The 12,669-nt window shown below is 40.8% G+C and overlaps 1 protein-coding gene across 4 annotated transcripts; it reads right to left on the bottom strand.

Moving 5' to 3' along the window:
- Positions 1–583: 583 nt before the first annotated feature.
- On the bottom strand, positions 584–12,015 carry ahsa1a (AHA1, activator of heat shock protein ATPase homolog 1a). 4 transcript variants are annotated; one of them, XM_038968303.1, is made up of 11 exons: positions 11,508–12,015; positions 10,502–10,582; positions 9,834–9,873; positions 6,135–6,325; positions 4,291–4,373; positions 3,990–4,107; positions 3,784–3,881; positions 3,129–3,254; positions 1,621–1,722; positions 1,473–1,524; positions 584–1,080 (listed from the first exon to the last, which is right to left on the bottom strand). In XM_038968303.1, exons 1-11 carry the CDS (start codon positions 11,533–11,535, stop codon positions 908–910), a joined length of 1,092 nt encoding a protein of 363 aa, XP_038824231.1. In that variant the 5' UTR covers positions 11,536–12,015; the 3' UTR covers positions 584–907. The 4 variants fall into 4 exon arrangements, with proteins under 4 accessions (XP_038824231.1, XP_038824230.1, XP_038824232.1 ...); XM_038968302.1 differs by having other exon boundaries at positions 10,502–10,542; XM_038968304.1 differs by lacking the exons at positions 9,834–9,873; positions 10,502–10,582 and having other exon boundaries at positions 11,508–12,014.
- Between the last annotated feature and the right edge of the window lie 654 nt (positions 12,016–12,669).

The following is a 12,669-nucleotide window of genomic DNA, read 5'->3' as shown; positions in this document are numbered from 1 at the left end:
AGAGCACAGGGCGCCAGTGGCGAATTTGCCAATCTTGGTGTTCTCTGGCAAATGCCAAACGTCCTGCACGGTGTTGGGCTGTAAGCACAACCCCCACCTGTGGACGTCGGGCCCTCATACCACCCTCATGGAGTCTGTTTCTGACCGTTTGAGCAGACACATGCACATTTGTGGCCTGCTGGAGGTCATTTTGCAGGGCTCTGGCAGTGCTCCTCCTGCTCAAAGGTGGAGGTAGCGGTCCTGCTGCTGGGTTGTTGCCCTCCTACGGCCTTTCTTCTGGATGTGTTAGCTGAACTATATTATTGATGCCAAAACCTTTTGTAATTAAATGTACATGTATCCCTTGCTGTCCATATTTCATGAGTTCTGCAATTTGTTTGACGTCTTCATTGTTTAAATATGCATGCTTTCTATTTATTCAGACTAATATCACTAAGAATATCAGGCTTGAGCAACCGTTTCCATACCATTTTTTCCAGAGAAACATCACGTGACATAGGGTAGCCATTGCGCAACAATATTAGCAAGCATTCTTTTGATCATTCATCTTGCAGTTAGTCGTCATTAAACCCACAAAACATAATTCAGTAAAAATGTAATTTATTTCAGCATGACACACTTCAAATGTGCAGAATTGGAGATTGAGAATGCTAATAGTTAATTCCAAATATACTGTCGTTCGAGTAATTGTTTCTACATCTCATTTAGCTTATAGACTCAGTAAGGTAAGCACAGACATCAAAGAAAGCCTTGAACCAATGACCCTTACACGGACTGCCAGTCTTCCAAGTGGAAAAGGCACCGTTTGTCTACGCACGATGTAGGGCTGGTGCTACAAGAGAGACTGTGCTAAAGAGTATTCATCCACATTAAATAATCTTTTTTTTTTTTTTTTTTTTTACATTATTCAGTAGAGTCGGGCCCCGAATCCAAAAGTCTGTTTGATGGCTTCAAAGTAGTGTCTCTTCCAACCCTCCTTTGTCCGATCCTCCTCTACCGTCGGGACTCCTTTACATTCTACCTTCAGCTCAGTCTCATTGCCTCGATCCTTCATGTTCAGGGTAATAGTTGCATAGTGCTCTGGAAAAGAGAAATCAGAGCCAGTTTTAGAATCATTTGTTGCTAAAACAATAATATATCCAAGCCAGTTATGTTACTATCCAAGGTTTCTCAAGTTCAGTTGTGGGCACCCAACAGGGTATGCACGTTTTTGTTCCTGCCCAGTATCAACACACTGGATCCAACTAATCATCATGCCTGTAATTAGTTTAATCAGGTGTGTTCGCTGTAGGATGGACCAAATCCTGTACACCCTGTGGGTGCCCAGGAGCAGAGTTGAGAAAGCAGTTAAGAATTGTAGAAATTACCCGTATAAAAAAAATACCTAAGTAGAGAAATGCTGAAATTGACAGTGAAAGTTGCCAAGGAACACACAAATCAAGAGCACCACTGGGCAAGTTGGGGAAACCTACCACAGGGCCAGGTCTTGAACCTCCATTTCATAACTATCTTTTCATCTGGGACCTAAGAAGTGGAAACCAAAACCAGTTAGATTTGGTATTTCTCCACCAATGGGTCATGATCAACAGAACATGATCTCAAGCAGATGCGTGTCCTCACCAGCTCCAGAAACTCTCCGTTGACGCTTCCCTCTAGCAGCTGAAACTTCCCTCCTTTGTCTCCGTCAACCACGGCTGCAGTATGGGTGAACGCCTGGACCATCTGCATTACGAGAGAGGAGACCATAGATTAGTCAAATCAGCACTGATTCCTATGCCCTCAGCCAATTGTAGTCATGATTCAAAAGAGTTATGGGACGACAATTTAAAAATTAGGTTGGCGTTATATTATAATAGGCAACATTTTTAAAGCGGAAGTAATCCACAGAGAGTTAAAGTCTAGTCTATTGAGGTTGCTCTTCGTTCCCTATTAAAAGCAACAGATGCAGTAAAATCCAACATAAGGGTATTTGTGTGAGAAAAATTTTTGCACTGATAAAATGATTTGCAGTGGTGAAATTAATTTCAGTAGTGAAGTGCAGGAGAAAAACAATCGCAAATCAAAATTCTATCAAAACCTTGGTAGAACACTTTCCATTGAAGGCAAACACATGCACTCATATATACTTACTGGTTTTCTGTACATAGTGTATTTATGCAAATTGTTTCATAATTCAGCTTTGTTGCTATTGATACTTTGTAATGTCAAATTTGTGAAATAAACCATTCTCTACTTCCTCAGTGACTGGGGAAAGTACTGGGGTGTATTCATTAGTGCACACTGTAGAAAAACTTTTTGCAACGGGAATGTTTTGCAAAGAAAACCAAGTTAAGAGTTTATTTCCAAAATGCTATTAAACTTGTTTTTCATCAGAAATGACTGCCTATGGGTACCTTCATGTGTGTTAAATATTACGCTTCTCATTTATAGATTTTAGATATAAATTAAACAATTGTTTTCGCAAAACGCTGTATCATTGTTAGATGGAATGGAATGTTTGTATCCTGTATATTTGACTCTGATATGTGGTTGTCTCACCTAGCTATCCTAAGATGAATGCACTAAGCTAAGTCGCTTTGGATAAGAGCATCTGCTAAATGACTAAAATGTGAAATGTAAATGTTTTAAATACAGATCTCATATGACAGTATTCATCATTTTTTATGTCACAAATGTATCATTTGTACATCTGTATTTGTTATGTTTGACTGTAAAACCTGAGGCAGATATACAGCGTTTTGCTAAAAATCATGATTTGTCTCTCTGAAATGAAAACATCAAGTGATAGATTTTAAACAAATATATGTCTGTCATTACACAACCCAATGCCATGATTAGATTGTGAAAAAACTCTTTCAGAAATTCTTTAAACAATAAATGTTAATTTACCAACATTTCTGAAAATGGATATATTGCTTTTTGGATATAAACTAAAAAGTGTTTATCGGACAAGTTCAGGTTAGTCCCTCCAGTTTCTGCCCTTACACGTTCGTTTGGTTCCTAGTGAATTCACCCCTGGATTGGTTTCCAAGCATATTACTTCAGCCTGTCATGTCTGGCCCAATCAGTGATGTTGGAGGAAAGGACACAAGGAAGGGAAGCTAGTATTTGACTACTTTACTACTCACGTCCTGGTTGATGAAGGTTCTGTACAGCTCGTCAGGTGAGGTGAGGAAGGTCTCCTTGAGACTAAACTTGCAGGTGGGGATCTTGACCCCTGTGCTAGGAGAGGGGGCTGATACGCAGGAGCCAATCTGGGGACGTAGACAAGCGTGATCATCCTGTTATTCATAAATTCTATGATTATGTACATTAGGTGAAGCTCACGTGATGCTCAATAAGCTTGAATACTTAAAATCCAGAACGTGGGAAATTCAGTAGATGGATTATGTATTGGATTCATTATGTGGCACTTTACATCAATAAGGTGGATGGGGAAATCACTTAATTCACTACCTATGTTGGAATGCTACTTGAACGGAAACTTATCAGTTGAATTCTTGCCAATAAAAAAAAGCATTCTCTAATTTCTTTTATCTTGAACATACATGTACAGACACAGTCTGTTATTGCTAGTAAGGTTTTAATCATGCTCACTAGCCCCTTGATGCAATGGTTCTTTGATTGTCTCAATTCTTCCCCCTTCTCCTTTTGTGTGTATTGGATTGACGTAAATATTAGCTGGAGAGAGTTTCCACCATTGTTAAATCCATGACGGAAGTGAAATAGAAAGGAGAAAGGTAGATAACGGAGACGTAAGGTAAGAAGGCAACTGCCACCCACCTGGGTTTTGTCCACTTTGACCTTTGTCTGCGTCTGCGACGGCTGTGGCTTGCTCGCCACCCCATTCGCCGTTGGGAGGATCATGCCCTGAGTGAACTCTGCAGTCATCGGAAAAGTTCAATTTGAATCAGTATCAAGCTGAACTATTAATATCTGTATAAAACAGGCACGAGGGCTAAATTGACTTTAATAAATAAAGGCCTCACCGGATTTGAGGTGGTCCACATAGCTCCCCAGGGCAGCGCGCACTTTCTTCGCTCCCTCCTTCTTCATAAGTTCGGTGAGGGTTGTGTTGGGTTCATCTTTGCAAAGTGACACACTGATCTGTGCCCGGGAGGGGGGGGGGGGGGCAAAGATTATACCCAATGTCATGTTAGGTGTGGTCTTGTTCTTTTTACCATACAAAATGCAAAGAAATAACATTACAACAAATAGCCATCAGCGGTCGATGTGCAAATTAGCCTGACCAAACATGATCCTTAATGGCATTCTGTCATAACAACCTACATCTAGGTCGTCCATGTCATTTTCATCGGAGAGGTTGGGAACTTCGATGTTCCCTTTGTACTTGATTCCGGTTTTTGATGTTCCTGGGACAGAGCGAGAGAGAAAGAGATGTCATGAAGCGTACTTTGAAGAGACACTTTGACAACCCACCCACTTCTGACTGAACCCCTGGGGCGTTGTGTGCTGGAGAATATAATTACAGTCTCATTGCCATGGAAACAAGGGCTATGCTGCTCTTTAGTAGGCAAAACCCTCTGCTTCAAACAAAATGTAGGATACATTTGGCAGAAAATACACTGGCAGAAAACCTAACATATCTTACCATATGTTCAACATGAGTTCCATATAGAGTGATGTGTGTGTCTGCTAGTGGTCACGATACCAACATTTTACTAATGATACAATACTAGGCCAAGTATCACAATACCGAGTAGTATCAAGATACCACGGTGGGAAAAAAATTCAGAGTAGCCTAGCCATCCCGTTCGCCCTGTCCCCCGGACGCTTTTCTAAATCTTCTGAGCATGTGCTACGCAAAAACCTGTCAATTAAATTCAGACTTCTACTCAATACAATTCACACTTCTACTTGTATAGAATACAGCATAGAATGGTGCTTCTACACCTGCATTGCTTGCTGTTTGGGGTTTTAGGCTGGGTTTCTGTACAGCACTTTGAGATTTCAGCTGATGTAAGAAGGGCTATATAAATAAATTTGATTTGATTTGAATGGCTGATTTGCTCATATTTGCAAAGACCTACCTTTGGCTGCAGGAATATACGTGCATGAGCTGCATGTCATTGTGGTAGGCTTCAGTTAACACACCTCCCTCCTTCACACTGTCTCCCTCAAACACACACACCAGTCTCTCTCCCACAAACACTGCTCCCAACTTTCAAAACACTAAGCACCAAACAGAACTTAAGGAGCACCAGAAAGATCGGGTTTTGAAATATTTTAGGCTTCCATTAGGCCTATATGAATCACATCTCATGAGTAGCAGACCCTTTTCCTTTCTTCCTGTGCCAATCAAATTTGCCTAAATCTACTGTCAAGCTGCCAGGTTGTTAGCTAGCTAGGTAACATGACTGAACATTGTTATCAAACCAATAATTAGCGACCCCGGATTGGTTTAAAACGGCCTGCGACATGGTTTGTGAAATGATATAAAATGCGCGCGAATCCCGAAAAAGATTAAAAGGCATCTCTGGTAATATGGGTCTTATTTTTTTTAGCCGTTTAGGCTAGAGACAAGACGTTTTCTTTGCTGTAAAGCTGCAAGCATGCTTGTCAATTTACCCTCTCTGGCACTCAGAGGCTACGTGACAGCGAACTTGCAGTCTACTCAGACTGGCCTGTGCTTATGGCTTATAACAGCCGACTAAATGAAACAATGTATCAAATCTTGCGCACTTCTCCAATCTAACAAATGTACAACTATAACAGAAGACTCATCAGGGTCTGTGCATCCCCACCACGTCTAAATTATATTTAAAAAACTGATGGGGGAATAGATGTGCATGAAGAGCGAACGGAGAGAAGCGGTGAGTGAGGGCTGGAAGAGGATGTGGCTGGCTGATTACAGCTACCACAAGTGATATGCGCATACAAGTGAAGTGGATATTATTGGACCGGAGCTTACTAGTGGCTGTTGCTTAAATTCCACTGAATTTATTAACAAAACTTGGCACCAGCAGGTTCATTTGATCGGTAAGGCCGAAACATTCAGTAGTATTATATGAAACGGTACTACGGTATTCTAAAATGTTGGCATCATCAGTATCATAACGTTTTAGTGCCGTGATACCGGTATACCGTTCAACACTAGTCTCTGCTGCACTCACCAGTCCACGTCGCCTTGACGTTCCACTCGTAGAAGTAGATGAGCTTCCCCTTGCGGTTGTTGATGGATGCCTCACCGTCCAGCTTGGGGACGTCGGTGACCTCGCAGCTCCCCTCTGGGCCCTCCACGCGCAGCCCCAATAGGAGCTCCTTCAGCTTGTCTGTCGACCAGCCTGTCACATCTCGTTCGGTCCTGTAGGGACACATAATGAATATATTCAACTGGGTTGTGTTCATTGGGAAAGAGTCACTGTAACAAAGCATTCTGTAACAGAAACAAGCATTTGTTATTGGAGGATTTCCCCATTTCAAGGGCTTTTTCTAGAGGGACTCAAAAGGCAAGCTCTTTTAATAACATTCTTACGCAAGTGAATTGTTTCCTGTAGGAATATAGTTCAGTTGTAGTTAAGGGGATTCATTGACAGCGTTTCTTAGCTCGCACCATGATCACAGCGAGGCAGACCATAATGAAATTTCCCCCGAATAAAAGTAATGATCAGGTAGAGAAAACATTTCGCTCTTTTCGGTTCAGAGGGTTGTGATCATTGCTACCGTTCGGTGTCAAGTGTTATAAATATCCCCCATCTGCACCACAGTTGTACCCTGTCCCTGGTGCTCCAGAAATAGCTTTGCTTAAAACCCTTCAGTCAGTGCCACCAACTAGAACATTCCAGAGGCTTCTGGACAGACCATGGGAGAAAGGGGGGGGGGGGGGAACAAACACTTGGGAGCCTAACTCTCGGAAAACATTTTGATAACCGTGTGAATCTCTCCGACAAGGTGACTAATCAATATAGTCTGCTCTATTTACTCAGATTTGAAAAAGCTAATTACCATCAAAGTAGCTATCATGCAAGACTGCAAGTCCCCGCACATCATCTCTAGCTAACAAGTTTGCTGTCAACTCACTAGCTACCTGGATCCAAAATGAAAATATATTTTTTTAAAGTGTATTTACTGTTCCATATCTTATTTAACTAATATTTGTTTATGCATTTGGTCTTGTATAGAACACTATCCTAGTAGCAGTCTAGTATTTATAACATGCCATGAATACTAAGCTGCTCTGCAAAAAGAACTAGCCATCTGGTTGATATTAGCCTCAACCTTACTTCAGCTAACCAGATCCTCTTCTCTGTCAGCCAGTGTCACAGTGTCAGTCTTTCCTTAACTATACAAAATCTATATCAATTCATGGTGTCAGAATGCACTGCTGTACTAAAAGCAATTCAGAACTAACTTGTTGGCATGTTCTGTTGCAGATTCAAACCCAGATTAACTCATTGCAGAATGTATCCATTATGAATAAGTGTATTTATTTGACAATGTACCTAGTCACCCATCAAATCACATCACACCTGAACTCCAACAATTACATTGTTTAAGAAATCAAAATAGTAAACAATGCATAACATATAAACCTCTGAATTTAAGCCAACATTAAAATGATTTAATCATCAACGTCACAAACCTGGAACGTCGAAGAGCACCATATGAACTATATTATTATCTGAGAGCGCACAGATTCTGCTTTTCCATTTTAGGAATTAGACCAGTACAAATAACAGTGTAAAACAGAATATTGTGATTTTGGTAGGCAAGTTACAAATTGAAATAGTATTTTATATAAAACCTAGCTAACTCCTGGAGAATGAGAAACACACTTACACTCAAAACAAGGAAGCCATGCCTAAACGCAGCTATATCAACACCCTTCTTATCAATTTAACAGGTCCATGTTGCTGCTGTCAATTGTGAGCAGAGTATTTACCACTGCATTCAGTCTGAACCCCAGAATAAGCAGCAGGACAACAGTACACAGGTGAAAAAAAAGGTAGCAAAAACAGTACACCACAACACTTTTAAACATGTTACTGAGTCTAGATGTTATCAAATCAGGAGAAGAACAAGTGAAGGAAGCAGCATAGGGAAAATGTGTGAAGGTAGGGTGGGTTTATAGAGATAAGATTGAAACTCTAAGTCAGGGGTGTCAAAGTCAAATGGACGGAGGGCCAAATAAAAAATTTAGCTACAAGCCGAGGGCCGGACTGTTCGAATGTTCATTGAAAAATTTTTAAATGACGCATATAGTCTAGTGAACCTAATTGAACCTACTGAAAACCTACGGCAATGGTGTTTCTGCTCAGACTCACATTTAAAAAGAGTTGCCTTTTTTCTGGGCAAACTTCGTCACAAACTTTAATCATGCAGTTTTTGATGAAATCCCCCTCCGTAAATGGCCGGGCTGATTTAGCGATCTCTTCTGCCAAAATAAAACTGGCCTTGACAGCAGCCTGGCCTTGTGATTTGGCTTTTTTGAACAGAGCCTGTCGAGATTTGAGGCCTCGTTTTAATTCCTCTGCCTTTTGTAGCCTTTGTTCCATGTCCATATTCTTGTTTTTGTCCGCGTGTTTCGTTTCATAATGTCGTCTCAGATTATACTCTTTCAGTACCGCCACACTTTCTCCACACAGAAGACACACAGGTTTTCCAGCTACCTCCGTGAACATATACTCCGACTCCCACCTTGTTTGAAACCCCCGGTTCTCAGTGTCCACCTTCCGTTTTGCCATTTTTGATGGGTATCTGAAAGTTAATTTTACTGTGATGCTGACGACTGCTGTGCCAATAAATATTGAAATGAAGCAGCCTACTGCTCGGTGCGTCACCGTTGCATTGTGGGAAATGTAGTATTGGTGCGTGTAAAAGATCTGCGGGCTGCCGGCTTGCTGCGGTCTGCGGGCCGGTTCTAATAATAAATCAAGATCATCCCAGGGGCCGTAAAAAACCTTCTCGCGGGCCGGATGTGGCCCGCGGGCCTTGACTGACATATGTGCTCTAAGTGTTGAAAGTTGAGGGACCATAAAAAGGTAGTGTGGAGTAATGGTTAACTAGAGCTGGTTGACCATGGAATAAACATAAAATGGGGTGCTTGTGTGCTTCTGCAGCCCTTTTAGGCCCATGTCCAGTCATACTCGGGGTCTCCATGTGTGTCCCTTGACGTCATTCCGTCTGTTGCAGCATTCAATTTGTGGTCATCGTGCGTCTATGAATTACAACATTAAAGATAATGAGTGATCACAGCATTTCCACAAATTGAGCCATAGACAATACAACTTAAGCATTGAGGACAGCATTTTGTTGACAACATGGTGGTTTACACTATGCCTACTGTGTGTGAATGATGGAAGAATCTTACACTCAAAATGGACCTACAGCTGGTGTATGTGCGTCCTTAGGCCTGCACATCAACCAGTACTGGGAACACTGGAGACTTGGAATGCTTGCTCTCAAAGTGCTGCTTGAACGGCTTCGGGTCTGAATCTATAAACATCAAGTACAAAATGGAGGAAGTTCATCTGTGGCTTAGATTGAATTCAAAAGTTGGCGAATTATAAACTAAGCAATACAAAAAACAACTACCCATATGAAAGACTGTACCACACACATGGAGAGGAAACTAAAGGCACATACAGTACTAACCAATACTACTCAACCGACAGACAGGGCAGGTGTGGACCAGGGCTGCAGTCTTCTGGTTCGCAGCTGCTGCCTTCTTAGCAGCCGCCATGGTATCAGTCAACAAGTTCAACTTGAGAGTGGAGCATGCCTTATACATCAATAAACCCATGCAACGTCTTCCTGCAATGTCTTAAACAGACCAAAGCAGGAGAATAGTGTTCCAGGTTGAAACGGCATACCTAGTTGAGAGGTGGCAAGACTCAGGCACACCCACTGGTTCTGGAATAGAGAAGGTGCAAATAAGGTTCGCAATTTGGCATCAATAGTAATTCTACCTAAAAAAAGAAATGTGCGAGTACCAATTAATTTAAAACCCACCATAGTAGGTAGGACTAAATAAGGTTACATAACATTGCATACTAGCTATACTAATGATCTGTTCAGGCGATAACAGCAAACAATGTTTTCCCACGGTAAATTAAGCACACTTGACTCAAGAGGATGCTAATCAGTCCATCTCTGAAACCTCCCAAAAAGACAGACTAACATACAGCTAGCTTGGGTAGCTATAAGTCAAGTAGGCTACTTACCCCTCACCCACAAACACACATAAAGAATGCCTAGCCCTAGCTTCACCATCTAAGTTAAGTAGCAAGCTAGACTTCGTTTATAAAAAGCCAAAGACATCTAAACTTGTTTTAATTAATTTATCATGCATTTAAATGGCTAGAGAAACAAACGGTTAATGTAGCCATCTAGCCAGGCTAATGTTGCTAACTAGATAACAGGCAATTTCAATTTAAAACTTGCCCAAGACAGTTAACATAAGTCAATTTAAAACAACTTTAGCCAATTTATGATTTACTAAATGAGGCTAACATTAGATAGTTAATCCAGAGATTCTTACCTATGCCTCGACTTGGCAGTATCGTCCAGATCTTCATGGCCCTGGTGAGTGTTGTTAAGCTTGAGACAGGCATTTGTAGTTCTAGATGATGGCCGCATTAGCAACTAATTAGCATTTCATTTTTGGAGGGGAGGGTTTACATAGTTATCAAAACGTCCCGGCAGGGTAAACCTACATGAAAACACAGCCCTTAATTGAAGCGTTTCTAAAAATCCACAATGGATCAAACGAATGATGGACACACGATTGGAACCATTTGTGTTTGACCGCTAGGTTTTATGTGTATTACGACTAATACTGTCGTAGACTGTAGGTAAGTGGGTCGTCCACCAAATTCACACAGAAATACGAGTTACAGATCTTTCACTCTAATTGAAAGCAAGTCTAAGAAACAGTAGATATGTTCTATGTGCACTAATTCTATTGCTTCCATTCCGTAGGTTTCGTTTTTGCATATTTTACTTTTGGTATTGTACACCAGCTTCAAACAACTGAAAATACAATATTTTTGGTTATGGGAAATATATTTCATAGCGGTTTAGATAGTACAATGATTCTCTACACTATACTTGCTTGTTTTGTCAGATTAACTGAAATGAGGTTAACTATTAGAATTTTAGCAACCAAGAAATGGCGGCGCTGTTTCTGCATAGTGCATCTTTAAAAGGCAGAAATAGTCTAGGGTAGAGATAGCGACGGAACGCTCAACTACGTTTTTTTTAATGAGATCGGAGTTGAGCGTTCCTCGGCTAGGGTGGATAGGGACAGTACAGCTCAGGTGCTGCTGTAGCCTCTCTCAACCCCTCACTTGATAACGATCTGCCGATAATCACCCTCACAAGAACAGAAATGAAGATAGAAACGGAGGTGCAGGTTATGCAATGTATACAACAGCATAATCGAAACCCACAAAATATGCGATATTTGAGAAAGGCCTTTTGCCGAGGTCTTCTCAACTGGATCTGAGACAGCCCATCTAGCTGAAGAAAGCACAAACGTTACTCACCAGTGCCAGTTATTGACGTTTGTTGCATCGGCTCTCTCCTCCACGATCCAGCGTGGATCCCCTTCTCCCCATTTCGCCATGATGACAGCGGTGTCTAGTTAATGTTTTAGCTACAGTAGCTAATGTTATTTGCTAGCTACTACCAAAAAACTGTTTAAATGATTTCCTAAAGCTGGCTAACTAGCTAACTAAATTAATTACAAATGCCTAAAACCAAAAAGGATGAAACGTGACGACGAGCTACGTTAGCTACACAGCTAGCCACATGCTAACGTTGGTAATATCAACCTAGATGGCAAAGTGTAGCTACTGTGTATGTATTTTTAATTGACAAATAATTCAATTAAATCGCTAACCAAAACATTAACTTTAGCTAAACCGACTGTAAATCATTTGTATTTAATCTATCTAAAACTGCGTTATGGCCGTAGAAATGTACCTGAGCGCCGGTGTGCTTGGTTTTAGGACCCTGGTTTTTCTCAAACTCGTTTTGAAATGCAAGGAGCTTGCGCACTCGCCGTAGAAATTACTAGAAGCGGACTAGAAATTACTGCAAGGGGAAAAGAAGCGGATGTAGCTACATGCGGAAGTTCCTGTCAAAAGAAAATGTTCGTCACTAGTTCCCAAAGCCACACAGTCATACACCTCGCCTATTTCTACCATTTATCTTACTTAACATTATGCCTTACCTTCAATTAAGACAAAATAATATATTTTTTTGTTTTCATTAATTATTACGACATAGCGTCTTTGTGGCTGTGGTAACTAGTGGAAACCAAATAAAAGCACCGATATTTATTCTTACATTAAACAAATAAAGTCTATATTACAGTACTAACAGTATTTGATATCAAGACACGTCTTAATACTAAACATATTGCTTTGTTTGGGAAATGTGTGACAGGAAGGTGATTCCTGTCTCTCTACGATCCATTGGTTCCACAATAGGATTTTATTAAGAAATCATAACAATAACATTGCCCCTATTTGGACGTTTTAATTTAAATGAGTTATTATTGTGAGTTATTAAAATGACAATCAGGTTGGCAGTAAAAACAATATTACTCGTGAATAAAAACAACCAATTCAGGGGACACGGAAGTAAAACAATTGAGGATACATGAAGATATTACGTTTGTAGTCTTTTTGTGGTTATCCTTAA

This window comes from Salvelinus namaycush, chromosome 29 (assembly GCF_016432855.1).
Source record: "Salvelinus namaycush isolate Seneca chromosome 29, SaNama_1.0, whole genome shotgun sequence".
In the NCBI taxonomy this organism is placed as follows: Eukaryota; Metazoa; Chordata; class Actinopteri; order Salmoniformes; family Salmonidae; genus Salvelinus; species Salvelinus namaycush.
The sequence above is the reverse complement of the archived record's forward strand: the minus strand, read 5'-3'. Positions and strand labels throughout refer to the sequence as shown.